Source organism: Cheilinus undulatus, linkage group 4 (assembly GCF_018320785.1).
Source record: "Cheilinus undulatus linkage group 4, ASM1832078v1, whole genome shotgun sequence".
In the NCBI taxonomy this organism is placed as follows: domain Eukaryota; kingdom Metazoa; phylum Chordata; class Actinopteri; order Labriformes; family Labridae; genus Cheilinus; species Cheilinus undulatus.
The window spans coordinates 10,502,921-10,519,641 of NC_054868.1; the positions used below are offsets into that span (position 1 = coordinate 10,502,921).

Below are 16,721 nucleotides of genomic sequence, written 5' to 3' on the forward strand. Positions count from 1 at the left end.
AAAAGCTGCCAAAATTAACACTGGTGTGTGACAATAACTACACGAGCTATTCAGACCAAGTTTGTTTGAACAAGGCTGTGATTCTGTTCCTTTCTGTTGTAAAAACAGGTATTTTGAATGAGCGTATATGTGACTCCCGGGACTTCTGCAGCTAGTCTCAAGTTTTACTCTTCCACATTGGCTTCATTTTGCAACAGCAGAGGGTGCCACTTGGTCTTTTGCAATGTTTAGATTGAATGACTCTCACCTAAATAGACCAGTGTTAATTTTGACAGCACTTTTTAATTTAGTTTTAGTTATAGTCTTCTGCCAAAAATATCTTTTAGTTTTAGTCATAATTTAGTCATCTAAATTGTTTCAGTTTTAGTCTAGTTTTAGTTGACGAAACTTCCCAACATTTTAGTTGACAATATTTACAGTAAATTTAGTCGACCGATTGGATCTCTCCCCAACTTACCCCACCACCACACAGCAAAAGCAGTTGTGATTGGATCTCCCCCGTATCTCATCCCACTTTTCCACACAGCCAAAGTAGCTGCGATTGGATATGTGCTTAACTTGCCCCTACCTTCTACATGACGAAATTAGGTCTGATTCGATAAAGTCTCTGTCAAACATTTTTGTCTCGTTTTTATTTGTTGGCTAAAATGTCAATTAATTTAGTTTTAGTTTTTGTCTATGTGCACTTGTTTTTATTAGTTACTGTCTAGTTTTCGTCAGGGGAAAAAAGGCTATTAACGAAAACTATAACGAAAATAATTAGTCAACAAAATTAACACTGATATAGACTGTTAATTGTCAGGACTGATTGTAAGTTCTAAGTGAAATATTTTACAATTATTTACAAAAGGAAATCCAAAAATGTATGTGTTTTCAAAATATTACAAGACAACACATTGTATTTTCCATAAACAGTTAACATTTTCCTCTGCTAAGATTAGAGTTACAAGTGAGTGGCTCTTTTAGTATACAGTGATGACAACAGCTAAGGTTAATGTTAGTGAGATCACTCTTTGTTACACACTGAGTAGGCCACACTGGATTGGGTAGTGTCATAATTCACAGGACTCCTTCTCACCAGGAAGCGTAGGAGAATCCTCCCTGAAGAGTAAAAGAGACACTTATCGGGGCTCAGGAGCTTTCTGCTCTGGGAGCTCACTCTTTTTCCTATCTGTGCGCAGAGCGAGGGTGAAGACACACAGATGGGTGATATTTGTGAAAATTGTAACTTTATATGTAATCTTTGATAAACTTTGGGTCAGTGACCATTTCAGCTGAACTAATGCTCGGTTTGTCCTTCTGCCTATAAAAGAACAGCGCAAAATACTGACACTTTTGTAAGACAAGCACTGCATAGTGTAGAAACTGTTCTTTTGTAGACAAAAGGAGACACTTGTGAGGTCACAAGATAATGGTTCTGTTCTCAAACATTCCTACCCTTCACTTTCAAGTGGCCCCTTAGAACAGGGTTCGTTACAAAAGGTTACAGTTAGCTTCCCCTATGAAATGGGACAACCTTCATGTTGCTAATACAATAACAGCAGTCATTGACCACAGAAAGACATTTCTACAGCAAGCAGTATTACTTGAATGCTTGTTCCAATCAAAATGACTATCAAGCTAATCTCACATGCTAGATCAACTGTTTGGAGTGTCCACTGCATGAATATATTTCACATTCACCTGGGAATCCTCCCATAGAAAGCATTTGGGAAGGGAAAGACATTTTAAAAATTCTCGTAAGGTAATTGGAGGAATGTTCTGTCGGTCACATTCATGACCGGCCAATCAGAAATGACAATGTACGCATGCGTTTCTCTTGAGCTGACAGGCTACCGCTGCCTTATATCATAAATGGTGATCTAAGGTAAGCTGATACCAAGGCTGGTTGAGAGATGTGCAAAGACATCTTCTCTGCCAAGACAAGCTTTCGGTGTGGCTTGTTGCTCTTGTTTTAGAAAGAAATGTGGCCCAGTGTCTATAAACTGCCATTTTCCCTACAGCTACTTCCAAGCTAGTAGGTACCGCAGCAGCAGCCATTGGGTACACTGGCAGACCCCACCTGTAAAGATCGCAAACGCATGCTGAAGTAGATCAGGAGAAGAACGAAAAACATCTTGTCCATCATGAAAATTTTGTAATATTGCTCTCTGCCCTTGTGTTGAAAAAGAAATGTTGTCCAGTTCTGACAAAAATGCCACTGTGGATAAGTCCGAGCTAATCACTCCACTTTTAGTGTTGTTTTTATTCTCTATTTTATGCAGAAACATGCTCAAGTCCTGGTAAAATTGACGCTATGCTAGAGATATATCTGAGCTAATCACTGCACTGGAGGCAGCCAAGGCTACTATAAAGCTCAAAAACATTAAATAATCCATAACACAGTTAACATAATTTTTAAACCTTAATTGTGAGATTAATAACTTACACCTGCTTTCTTTTTTTGAACCCATCCTGCCAATGATTTATGGGAATTCTTTGAGATATCCCTTTACACTCAGTCTGTACCTCTGGAAAATCTCTGTGTTGACCATATAGCTCTGACTCTACCCCTCCAATCAAACAAGAATCAGGACACCTGCATATGTAGAAGGACTAAGCAGATGTCAAACTGCAACACTGTCCTCATACAGTTTATAAAGTTTTCCAATATTCTCATCACATCAGGGCCTGAAATTACTTTTTCATTTACAATGTTAAGTGAAGCTCATGCGGTTACTCAGCTAATGAGTCAAGGTGTCAAGTTCACTTTATGCAATCACATCTGTTCAGCAGAGGGACAATATGAAAAGGATTACCTTTATTAAATCTTACGTAACATACTCCCCCACAGATTTTTTGCTGGCTTTATTTAAAGAGAGCAGAATGACTTCCTGTCTGAAGGCAAAATTAGATATGCGGAGTGCAACATGAGGCTGATTTATGTCGTTTATCATTTGGAAGTATTAAAATTAAAAAACTTTGACTTTACAATTATTATGAATTTTTAATAGATGAATAAACAGAGGAGTGTAAACAACTGTAAGCCTGTGAGCTTTTCTGTGCTGGGTGCCATGTGCTTATTAAGCACATTTCTACAGCAAGGCTCCCCATGCCTACTGAATGCTAAACAGCCCCTAACACACACACAGCTACACTGCCATGTGACTTTACTATTACTGTGTGTAATCAATATTCCTGTAATGCCTCCATTATGTTATGCTATGCTTATGCTTTAAGGGAAACACACACCAGGCACATATAAACACCTCTGAGTGGAGCTTGTGAATAAATCTATGTGTGTAGGAGATGTTGAATGTACAGTGTGTTTCACCAAGTGTGTAGTCAGCTCAGGTTTAGCTGTGTATCGCAGACTGCGTCTCTGGGGCTTTAAGGTCCCTGACAGAGCCTGAGCAGAGGCAGATTTAGTAGTCAGACTGAGGCTGACACATTCCCACAGCTGACAGAGAGACATGGGGTGTGTGCTGCTTTTGTATGTGTGTGTGCCAAGAAGGGAGCCAGCTGATGCTATGCAGTGGTCCTGCACAGTGTTAGCAGGTAATGTTCTGTATAATGAGGCCCAGAGGCTTAACATATATATCCTCAGACCCCTACAAATTGTGCATGGATAAAGCTTATAGTTAGGGCTGGCCCAGGCCTGGACCAGCCCTTAGATGTGCTGCTATAAGCTCAGACTGCTCAGACATGGCAACTGTTTTTGACATACTTCTGGAACCTACCTGTAATGCCATGAGATAAATATCAACAGAATATGTACAGTTTGATGTCAAGAGCAACCAAATGCCTTGAACTACAGGACTCTTCACAGCTGTAGTAATATTTTGGACTTTTGGATTTTCAGACATCTCTTCCACAGTCTGTGTCTTTATACATCTGTACTTCATATCATTAAAGACTTAAACTAGAGAGTGAGAAAGCGCCAATACTAAAACGCCCAGCCATTAGAGTTGGCAGGTAGGATGGTACTAACATGGTAATTGCTTCAAAATAGAGTGTAGTCTGCACTAAAAGCACTCTTTCAATAGTTTTTATTTTGATTTAGGCTTCATACAGACAATATGTGGGCATTAGCCAGACCATGCTAAAGTTCGGCTATTTCGGTGAGTGTATTCACGCCTGTTAGCATCTAACTAACATTTTTTCTCATTTTCTCTGATGGTCCTTATTAACCACCTGACCTGATTTTCAGCATATCCCAGTGTATCCACATAACGCACCCTAGAGTTTGGGGCTGAATTACACCTTCTTTCACATTTTGAACTTCCCTGATGGAAATCAGGCAGGCTGACACACCTTCAGCTCTTTAAAAAATGGACAAATAAGCAACAGCTGCTAACTTGGATGGTTTCTAATGGCTCACTCACATCTGGACCATCCCTTACTATAAGCTTAATAAGCTTAATCAAAGAGAGAAACTTTAAGACTATAGCAGCATTACTAACTGGGGGGGAGGGGGGGGGAGGGGGGGGTCCTGACCTGAGTCAGCCCTAACTAAGTGTTATGGTATTTCACTAAATGTTGCATTGTCTGGAAAAAAAAGTACTGAAAGAGTGCTTTTAGTGCAGACTATACTATATTTTAAGGCAATTACTATGTTAATCAATAAATCATTGATTGTTAAACTTTGATCATTATAGCCTGTTCTGATTGTTGTGAGTGGAACTTGTGCTGCTGTCTAGGCAAGGACTCCTTTGTCAAAGAGAAACTATATTTTTATGTTAATGGGAATTCTCCTGGTTAAACAGAGTTTAAATAATAAAGATAAAAACTAAGACAAGGATAAGGCATTAAATAAATGAAGACACAATCCCTAATGAGGGTCATCTGCTTTTTATACTAGCCTCATGAAAGTCATTTGAGACATTAATTAAGACAAGAATAGACCTCTCAATTATTGTTTTAATGATTTTCTCTATTCAGATTCATGTAGATGACTCATCTCTTTATGATAAGGGTCCTACAGGATGATAAACCAGACACAGATAAGAAAGAATAAGACCAAAAACAGAATCGTTGTTTGCGATGTAAGACAAAAGTGAGCGACAGATTTTAATGTGTGTAATGCTGTTTCTGAATAAAGGGATCTTCATCATTTGAATAGGTAGTTTATTGCAATACTACCACTGTCATTATCATACTGTGTCATTTAGATTCTACTGAAACCAGAGAGCCTCACCCAAAGTTGATGCTCAGTGAAATGCATGTTAACTCTGTTTTTGCTCCTAGTCTCTCTGTTATTAACTCGTCCCGATGGACAGTTTTTATGATGCTCTGTCTCAGGTGAGGAAAGTCTTCGATGTCCTTGCCAGAACTGTTGGTGTGGATAGACTCTTTGAAACCCACATTTTTGTTCTCATGCTGCTGACACAGTGATATGATAACCTATGTGCAGACTCCAAGGCACACACACAGCTCCGTAATGGAGAGGAGTTTTATGACAGCACTCAAAATGTTGCTTACACAGCATTCTGATTTGCGATACGGCAACCCCCCCCCCCCCCCCTTCACTCACTCTTCATCGAATCATCTCTTCATCACCTTTTGTTTCTGCTTCTGGCTACAGCTTCCTTTCATCCTGTTTTGCTCTGCATCACGCTTGTTAAGAGTTCTACTTCACCATCAACATGTCTTTTCTTTTCCTCTTTCGCTCTCCTTCCTCTTCCATCTGCCTGCTCCATGTCTGTTCTCCTTTCAAACATGTTATTTTCTTCATCTCTGACTGTTTCTGGAGTGCTCTCTCAGACTCCCCTGCCCCTCTTTGTTTGCCCCAGATGTCTTTGTGTTGTAAATATTTTATTAGACTAAAATCTACTTTTCTTCACACTCTCAATCGATATCAGCCATATTTTCTCATTCTCATACAAGAATTTTAAGGGATTTTCTAAGTTTTTTCTACTCTCCTCAGTGTCAAAAAATTGTTCTCTCCTCAATTTGACCCTCAGGCTTTACTCCTTTTTCACAAAAATCTCTCCTCCTTGTTTAACCTTGACAAAACATGCTGACACTTTGTGTTAAACTCCACTTTTACTCAGAGAGCATGACACCTTCACCATGCCTAAATAGACCGAAGCCTGGTTTAATAATAGTGACAAAAAAGACCCCAACTGCTTTGGATGGCACAAATTAATTCTTTAAATGTTACATTTCATGCTGGAGGTGCTCAAAGAGCTCGATTATTCACTGAAACCATCTTGTATAAGCAGCAGGTTGCTGCTCACAGAGGGACTTGCTCCATCCCTGCTGTTCTCTGTGTAACTTTATTATTTCCTAAAATGAATTCTGTAACACACTGTCCATGTCCTCTGATGACTCAGTCACTCCTGGGGCTGTTAAATAAAATGTATGACAAATGAGCACCTGTGGCACCGCTTCACATAAATATTTATGTAAAAACTGGAAATTACCTCTCAGATCAGTACTTCTTTGTCGCTAAGCAACCACCTTAGGATGCTGTTCAGGAACTGGATTGTTTGCAGAGGAATAATAAAAAACACTTTTAAATTATTGATTTAAAAGAAATGGATTTTTCTTTCCTTTTTAGATCCAATGTTGTTTTACCTGCTTTTTATTGAAACAATAACTCAGCCGGCATTTTGCTTTAAGCCTTTTCTGTTACCCCTTCAAAGCTGAAGCTTCTGTTTTATTATTGAATTATATTACATATATTACACACAACAGGGACTGAACTGACACTGTAAAAATAAACAAGAGATCACAAAAGCGCAAAGAGACAATCAAACCTTCATGACTGGCTGAGCAAAGTACTTGGCACTCCAATCACACAGACCCGTCTGCAACGCAGCGCTAATGTAGTTCCTGTGACCACCCGGCTCGTCTCCGTCTTCACCCGCCTGAGCACACACAAACCACAAATTCAGACATCTTGTAGCATTTCAATATTAAACATAGAGCCTTCCTGAATTCAATTTTTTTGCATGTTTGTCACACTTAAATGTTTCAGATCATCAAACTTATTTTAATACTGGTCAAAAACAACCCCAGTAAATACAAAATGCCGTTTTGAAACAATAATTTTCATTTATTAAGGGGAAAATAAACATGCGGACTTACCTGTTCCTGTGTGTAAAAGTACTTGCCCCCCTTGATGAATCATGAATTAACTGTGATTAACCACATTTTTTTAGGGAGCTGAGTTTAGTTTCACTATCCACGCCCTGATTACTGCCTGACCTGTTAAATAGAACCTGTCTGACAAAGTGAAGTAGGATAAAAGATCTTAAAATGCAACACAAAGCCATATTAAGAAAACAGTGATTTTGAAATGAATCAAAACACACACATGCATAGAGGCCCTGTACCCACCTGTGCATGTGTGAAAACCCTACTTGTGTGAGGCTGTTGAGTGCAACGGTTGTGCACATGTGCATTTTCATCATGTTCTGATTTTGCCTGTCTGGAGACGGGTGCGTTTTGAAATGCAAATTGTTCCATTTTCAGCCAAGCAACGCTGCTCTCGTGTAGACAGACAGCCAAAACAAAACTAAAGTTTTGCGTATTCACCTGAAACGTCTTGTTAACAGGGCCTAAGGCTTTGGGATTCCAGTGAACCAAGGTGAGAGCCATTATCCACAAATGGAGAAAACTTGGAACATCGGAGAAGCTTCCCAGGAATGGCAGGCCTACCAAAATGACTCCAAGATTGCATCAACAACTCATCTGGGAGGTCACAAAAGAACCCAGAACAACATCTAAAGATCTGCAGGCCTCACTTGACTCAGCTCAGGTCAGAGTTCATGACTCAACAATAAGAAAGAGACTTGGCAAAAATGGCATCAAAGGCCGAAACCACTGCTGACCAAAGGGAACACAAAGGCTCATCTAACATTCACCAAAAACATCATGATTATCCCCAAGACATTTGCGGAAATATTCTCTGGACTGATGGGACAAAAGCTAAACTTTTTGGAAGGTGTGCGTCCTGTTACATCTGAGGTAAAACTAACACTCATGAAAAGAACATCATACCAACAGTCAAACATGGTGGGGGTAGTGTTATGGTCTGGGGCTTCTTTGCTGCTTCAGGACTTGGACAACTTGCCAGAAAATACTAAAGGAGAATGTCAGGCCATCGGTTTATGAACTTAAGCTCAGAAACAATTGGGTAATGCTGCAGGACAATGATCCAAAACACACCAGCAAGTTCACCTCTGAATAGCTTAAAAGTTTTGGAATTGCCTAGTCAGATTAAAGTCTGGATTTAAGTATGGACTTCAATCTGATTTAGATGCAGTGACATGGTCTTAAACAAGCTGTTCATGCTTGAAAATCCTCCAATGTGGCTGAATAAAAACAATTCTGCTAAGAAGAGTGGGCCAAGGGTGGCATAACCAGTTTTAAGTTTAAGAGGCAATTACTTTTTCACATAGGCCCAGAAAGGTTTGGATGCACTTTCTATTTACTCAGGTTTTCGTTGTCTAGTATTAAAATTCTTTAGATGATCTGAAACAAACAACACCAACAAATGTGCAAAAAAAAAAAAAAAAAAAAAAAAAGATCAGGAAGGTGGGCAGCTTATTTTTCACAGCACTATGTTTCCAATTCAACCTAGCACCAGCTAACTATATACAAATACTTTTTATTTCAGCAACAAACTGTCTTGAAAAGATGAATGTTTTTACCTGCTCAGGTCCCTTGTCAAACATTTTGCGAGTGCGGGGAAACTGGTGCGAGTGAGGTGCCTGTCCTCCGAGTGTGGGGGTGTAGGGAGGCCGTGTGGCTGGCTGCTCCCTGGCAGGGGGTTTGGGCACCTCATTGGTAAGACTGGAGCTGCTGGTACTGGGCATGGGAGGAGAGCCGCTGGAGGAATGGGGATATTGTTGTCAGGATCGGAAAACAAAAGAAAAAAACAGCGGAAAAAAAAAATTCTCAAATAAAGTTAAAAACTCAACTCTTGGTACATATCCTCATATTACAAATTCATTTATTGTTCAGATTTACTTTACCTATTTTACTCCGTTTGTACTTCTGTTGCTTTATTTTAGTGCTTTTCTTTTTACTTATTTCAAAATTTGATGTTTCACAAATTACACACTCTGAGTGCAAAAAATATCAGCGTTCATATAAAGCTTTGTTACGATATATCAACTGGTTAAATTACAGTCTATACATTGCATTCATAAAGAACTCCTTCACCTTTTTCAATATTCTTATGTCGCAGTCTGATGCTACCATTTGAATAAAAAAAAAATATATATATATTCTCGTTAATCTACACTTAATACCCCATCATTACGAAATAAAAACATTTCTTTTTGCAATTAAATTAAAAATAAAAAAACTGAAATAATACATTGACATTAGAATTCAGACCCTTTGCAATAAAAAGTGAAATTTAGCTCAGGTTTCTCCCATTTCTCCCAACCCCGCTAAGATGTTTCTACACCTCTGTTGGAGTCCACCTGTGGTAAAATAAACCAACTGGACATGATCTGGAAAGGCACAGAGTATGAAGGCCTCTCAGCTTACTAAGCATATCGGAGCAACAACCACGCCATGAGGTCAAAGGAAGTGCCTGCAGAGCTCACAGACAAGATGGCTGAAAGGGACAGATCTGGGGAAGACAGAAACCTCTCCTCAGTGCAAAACACAAAAGTCTGCTTAGCTTTCACATGGAGGTTTGTGCTAATTCAAAGCAGGCTTTCATGTGTTTGCAATGAAGAGAGGCTTCTGTCTAGCTACTCTGCCACAGAGCCAAGATCAGTGGAGGGCTACAGCAATGTTTGCCCTTCTGGAACTTTGTTCCATCTCCACACAGAATCTCTGGAGCTCAGTCATTGTGACCATCAGGTTCTTGGTCACCTTTCATACTAAGGCCCTTCTCCCCTGATTGCTCAGTTTTGGCGGGTGACCAGCCCTAGGGAGAGTCCTGGTTGTGCCAAACTGCTTCCAATTAAGAATTATGGAGGCCACTGTGCTCTTGGGAACCTTTAGTGTAACAGAATTTTTTGTAGCCTTCCCCAGATCTGTGCCTTTCAACAATCCTGTCTCTGAGATCTACAGGCAGTTCCTTTGACCTAATGGACTGGTTTTAGCTCTGATATGCATGGTCGGCAATTGAAGTGTGCTTGTCGTTGACTCTCACTGAACATGACAGACATCTTGTTCAGTGTTCAGAGAGAAAGAGACTCAAATTTTTTTGAGTTGTTAAAAGGAACCCTGCATGATCAGACAGGTTCATCTTGTTGGATAGATATTTGTATATCTCATATGTATATTGAACTAAAACAACTCACCAGATTTCCTAGATATCTGCATTTTGAGTAAATCTGAGCTCATTAACTCACCAGGAGACTGCCATATTTTGTTCTGCACTGGTAGAGTGACATCATCGTTTTTCAGACGTTTTTTTCTGCTTGCAGCTGTTGCTGCCATAACAACTTTCATACAAGACACGAGTTTGCTGCATCTTGGCTTTGGCTCCCTGCTGTCAAAGCTCTGTCATTCTTCCTAACTTTTACCTCAATAAACCTCCCTACAAGTGACTGGACTCATTGTATAGTGGAAGTGTGCCAGGAGCTTTTCAAAATAAAAGCATTACGTACATACAAAGGGAGTTTCTCCAAAGAAATGCTAAAGTGGGCTTTTACTTTGAAAAGCAAAAACTGGAAGGTTCTCGTACTCCGTTTATCTTTACCTGCAACATTTGAAAGCTAATAAATAGTAGAAGTTTGGGGAACAACTTTATTAAACAGACACATTGTAGCTCGTGGCCTTGATCTGGTTCATCAAGAAACAGATTTCAAACATATTCTACCCATGTAGACGTAAATATGGCTCTGTATTAAGCATTTTCCTGTCTAATTTGACCGATAACTGCTCATGGTGCAAGAAAAAATAGAGACTTCAAATCACAAAATTCTTCGTGTATGAAACATGCAGCGTCTCTGAGATGAAGCCCTAACACTGGCTACCAGTCTGAAACAGCGGTTACTGCATAGGAACGATGAGGAGCGCTGTGGCATTGTGATGTCACAGTACGCAGACCAAAACGGTGGCCTCCTGGTGAATTTAGAGTCTCAAATTACTCAAATTGCAGATATCTAGTGAGTTTTTAGTTCAATATGTATATGAGAGATACAAATATCTATCCAACAAGATGAACTTGTCTGATGATGCAGGGTTTTGCCTTTTAACAGCGAAAACCTATATAGTCTACCTCACAGGAGGGAATCAATAGGGGAACTGATAAAGAATTGGATAGGAGAGAAGAACTGATAATGCCATCGATATCAACAAAATTGTATCAATTCCCATCCTTAATCATTTAGCAAGCTAAGTGTGTACATTCCTTGTTAGGACAGTGTAAAAATAACTTCAACTACATGATATAGTTGGTGAACACAGAATATTTTTGTCCCCTTACAGGCCATGGTCAAAACCTGCATTTTTCCTGGCCATATGTCATGTATTCTCAGTGTTGCATAATCTACATTCCAGAGATATTTTTCATTTATCTGACAGCCTTGAGCGAGGTAGTTCCATTTTTCAGAATCCTATTGACAAAAGAGAAAGGGTGTCAAAGCATTTTTTTTTTCATCTAATAAGAAAACATTCGTGGGCTGAAGGTCCTTCCTGCTGCTGAGTCTATTAAGTGAAACTCTGTCTACTTGCATATGTCACTGTGATTAGTTTGATGGATAGTATATGTGAGTGTTAAAGTGAGTGAGGGATCCATGCTTACCCAGCCTGGTGGATGTGCGTGCCCTTGCTGGTGGGGCTGGCTGGGGCCGACTGGGTGAGAGATCCAGAGTCCAGGATCCTCTGAGGTCGAGCGTTCATCGTTGCCTGTCAGAAAAAAAAAAAACAACTGAGTCAATAATCAAGTCATCTGATCTAAAATATAATCCTTATCAAAGACCCACTCGAGAAACAATCAAGATTGGAAACAATACTTAAAATCTAAGTACTCCAGGTGCTAAACAGACCCTGAAAAGTGCAGCACCTTACAAAGTTTGCTTAAATTTCCAGAACTTTATCTCATTAAATGGAGAAGGTAATATAACCTCTTCATTGTAAGCTGTCTAATGGCTGTTCACGAGGGAGGGGTAAACTTAATAAAGACAATAAAGGCAAGGGATCACTGATGAATAGCAGAGCTGTTGTTTACACGAGCTGGGTGTAGAGAAAATGCAGCACAGAGTAAATCTAGTTAACACAGGCAAACAAATTTTACTACCTGTGATTGGCTCGGATTTGATTTCTATGCTAATTACGGAATGGGGGTAAGTATCTTTTGTTTGTGTGTGTGTGTGTGTGTGTGTGTTAAAGGCAAAGAGGGATAGGAAAGGATTTTAATGCAAATTCACACAAACATATACAATCCACAGCATTCATGTTGGAAAAGATCAGTTATCAGGGTTTGCTGTTAGTGCCTCTCATTAAGAAGCAAATGGAAATACAACCAAACAGCAGTAAAGCTGGCTGAAAGGGTTATAATGGAAACAGCTTGACCACTAATCTAAGTACTATTTCTACTCCAGCACACTGAAATCAATATGGAGAGAGAGACATAAAGAAAAGAAGATGCATAACGCAGGGGGTGCAACCTTTTGATTAATTGAAGGTTCACTGTATGCAAAAATAATGTGAAGCAGCTGATGTATATGAAGCTGCAGACACCATGCAGAGAAATACTCTTTCATTCTGGTCAAACTGAGCTGGACACTGCAGCAGTTACCCTTCTGCAGCTCATCTGAGAGTTAGAAACAGGTTGCAGCAAAGTGCAGCTCTTCACTAGTAAAAGCTTTAATGTTAAAAATGCAGCTGGGTGGGTGAGTGGTTATCAGGCCTGTCATGCACTAATATGTTACTCCTTCTGGGATGTTTTGGTTAACTAGTGTCACCATTAATGAGGCCTGGGTGATATGACCTAAATATCATATTATTTTTGCATTTGGGGAAACAATATTTTATCAGAGTATTACAAAATTAAAACAGATAACACATTTAAATGCATATTCAGGTGCATTAACCTCCTCCTCTCCCTAAAAGAAACCTGTGAGGGCATACTTAACTCATGTCTGAGCGTAAGATCACCAACTATGGACTTCTATTGTTAAGAAATTCTCAGCATTACCATGTTTATGGTTGATTTAACTTTGCTTTAGTAGCGGGGCCGGCTACTGCATTTCAGTCAGTCTGCTCATGTTTGTAAGTGTTCAAGCATTATCATGGCAGCATAACATGTTTAGCATCAGGCTCTGACTTCATCACTCCTCCTAGATTTATTGTACATGCAGAATTCAAGGAGTAATGAGATGACATCTTAAACCCCCCAGAGCCTACAGGTGGATGCTGGGGTGGAGGTGGGTTTTATTTATCTATTTAAGCTGGCAATTGCAGATCAAAGAAAGAGACCTTGCAGCTTTCCTGTTTTTTCTTCAGTTGACTCCTGTGAAAACATACTATTGTTATGATATGAGATGCAGTGTCTCTGAGTCTCAACCCGTGAGGTAGCAGAGCTAACAGTTGGATGAGGAGGGTTCTTATGAAAAAGGCATGTTCAAAACATGCTCTGAGTGTAAAATAAAGAAGCAGAAGGAAACGTGAGCACATAGCCGAAAACAAAAATCCAGATGGAATTTACTGTAACTTTCTTTTGAAGACAGCTGACTCCAACATACATTCAAATTAGTATGTTTGATGTTTGCTGTATGAATATTCATAATGCTGTGTATTATATCTTTAAAACAAGGCCTGCTGCACATGATGAAAAAAATACACTCCCCTTTCCGGCAAGAGAACACACTAGATGCCTTTAACCAGCTGGTGTGAATGTAAACTTGCAGGCTCATCAGTTAAAACAACAATTATGCAACTTGTTCATGGATTATTCATAAACATTTGCCAGTCATCAACATGTGGTAAACAAACATCACGCTAACACAGGAGGCCACACGCCTTATTTGCTGACGAGCTCTCCGGAAATTATGATATGCAAAACTCGAGCATTAGCAGGAAAGAGGGTGATCGTCTGTACCAGCTGCTTGGCTGCATGCTGGGAAAAAGCTTGTTCTGCTTTTCAGCCCTCTTCCTCTCACTCCCCCCATCATTAACCGGCTGTAAAGTGAGTCAACAGAGCAAACAAGTTGGTGTGTGTTCAAAGACTATACTATTAGCACAGGCTGGAGTAGGATAAAGGTGTGGAAGCTGATGAAGGCTTAGAAAAACCTCTTAATGCTCCTGTTTCATTACTAAAGGTGCTTCTGGAAGGTTCCACTTCTAGAGGAGGCAAATACTTCATTAGGTACTCAAATCTACAATAATTTAGTCAAAACAATTATTTTCTTTAAACTAATTTCATAAGCTATAATGTAGAATTAATCTGAAAGTTAAAGGCAAATAAGTGCACTTTTCTTACACTGAACCGGGACTGAATTTTCAGATTTAATTCACTATTTATGAAATGTCAAATGGTATAGGATAAAAAACTTTTTTGCCTTTGAAAAGACTCTAATCTATCAATAAACTATGAACTGAGATTAATCATAACATATTTTTAGCAGGTGTGCTAAGCTTACTCTAGTTAATAAAAAGGAGAACAATGCTTTGTCAGGGAAGACTTGTCAAAGTTAGGATGGGCTGTTCATATTTTCAAACAGGCAGCTTGGTAACCCTGAGGTTTAAAGACATAGACTTATGTCTCAGGTTTACTATTGTTGCCATGGCTGTGGTTATTGTGCTTCCTCCTTCAGTCAGCTTACTTCCTTATTGGCTATAGCTCTGTTCCACGTAACACTCCTGCTGTTGCCTGCTTGGCTGTCCTGCAGTGGGGGTTCACAAACTTTTCAGGGCTAGGGACCACCTTACAGGGCAGAACATTTTCTAAGGATCCCCACATAACCCTCACGCTGATTAAGGGTTAATGCCCTATGAGGTGTCCAATTATCAGGGACTAATGGACGACGTGGAGGCCTGAACCATCCGACGCAAAGCGGAGGAGGGTTGGCTCCGCAAAGAAGGCTAAGAACGGGCTCAAAAAAGCATTGCTCATATCAATATAAACTCACGGGTGAAAACAAGTCCATAGGCTAATAACGGGTTCAAACCAAAGAAGTTCTTACTACTCATTCAACCCTCTTGACATTTGGAAGAGAAATCTGGTCAAGGATCTTGATGTTCAGTCCAGATTATAAGTCTTATTAGCTTTAAGCTTCCCTAATTTGCTTCCAGACTTATCTAGGCCAACTCTTCTTCAAGCACGTTTTATATTTACGGTTTAATATCAGGATATTTGCATCAGAACTTTCTGAGGAGGACTTTCAAAGGGTGTTGTGAAGAGACTGTTAAATATTGCAGCCTCTGAGGCAAAGATAGCCAGCATACTACTGTTAACATTTATTAAAACTGATGCTCAAAATTTCACTCCCAACTCTCACTGCAGAATAAACAAAACTTTTTGACCTTGTGTAAACAAAAACAAAAAAATCTCACATTTTTGCTCGATCCAGCAGAGAGTAGTTAGACCTTGTTGGTTTAGTCCTCTTAACATTTCTTTTCACTGACATATAAAAGATAATCCAAGATTCAACAAAGTGAAATGTGGCTCCATTTGCAGAACCACTAGTTTCATAATGTCCTGTTTTATTAATCACATTTTTTTTTATCACATTTTCCTGCTTAAACTTGATCATTCAGTCAGAAAGCACACACACAGTCTAACAAAGATCCATGACAATGAGCCCAGCAAGAGGGCACTATTAAAAGCATTTAATGCTCTCTTCATCTGAGAGCAAATAAATTTTAATTAGCTGCTGACCTTGTTCACTTTGTTGCAAATCAATAACATTTGACATTTAAAATCCTAATTAAAAGAACTGGATTCCCGGTTATGCTGATGTTAACTCTTGTGAACTTGGGATGGATGTTATCTGATTAAGTTGTCTCTGATGAGCTCTCTGCTAGAAAAAAAAATACACTGAGCTCCATCTGTAACAACTCATTAACTTCAGAATAAAAGGCATTCAAAGGTGTTCGGATTGACATTTGTTTTAAATGTCAAACTATTCTTTTCAGACATTCAGGCATCTCAGATGGAGCTTTGGTTCTCATCCGTGTTCTTATGTCAGGATGATAGGTAAGACTTAAATGACACCAGCACCATGATCTGTCATAGTTAAAACTTCTCTTTGGATCTATGTCAAGCTTGAATGTGATTTTGATTTATTAACTGAGCAAAAAAGGGCATTTCAGGGCCTGTGTCCACACCTGCTGCTTTTTTGTGCTAACAGCCCCCACAGACTCAGTTTAGCATTAAGTGTTTCTTGGTTATCACAGGTACCTTCTAGTTTCCTCTGTTGTATTCACAATGCATTGTTCACAATGCTTACTGATTTTTAATATTCAAGGAAATATCACCCAGAAAACATGAAAACAATGTGAAAGACTCCTGTCCTGGCATTAGCAGCAGCTGCAGACACTGACACCTTACCCTTGAAAAGATGATTCAGATCGGTGCCTCCTCTGCCATCGCTGTTGATAAAGCTGAAACCGTAAGTCCCATGCATCTCCTCTTAACTTAGTGAGGGAGGGAAAAGTGACAGTGACGAGCAAAGAGCTGTTCCGAAAGTCAGACTATATCAAACCGAGAGCACTGTAAACGTGGTGACAAAAAACAGCTGATGCTAAAGGCATTTCTGCACTAAAAATACTGGACTAGATTGGATTTGTAATGAAAATGAGTGCTGTCAGCGCAAAAACAG

At 39.5% G+C, this 16,721-nt stretch overlaps 1 protein-coding gene across 1 annotated transcript in view; it reads right to left on the minus strand.

Annotated features, from left to right (window-relative positions):
- rptor (regulatory associated protein of MTOR, complex 1) overlaps window positions 1-16,721 on the minus strand; it is a 323,903-nt gene that overhangs the window by 47,544 nt on the left and 259,638 nt on the right. Inside the window, exons 19-21 of the mRNA XM_041784862.1 lie at window positions 11,702-11,805; window positions 8,640-8,817; window positions 6,741-6,851 (exon numbers count right to left, since the gene is read on the minus strand). Of these exons, the coding sequence (XP_041640796.1) occupies window positions 6,741-6,851; window positions 8,640-8,817; window positions 11,702-11,805 (393 nt within the window). The remainder of the gene's footprint in view (window positions 1-6,740; window positions 6,852-8,639; window positions 8,818-11,701; window positions 11,806-16,721) is intronic.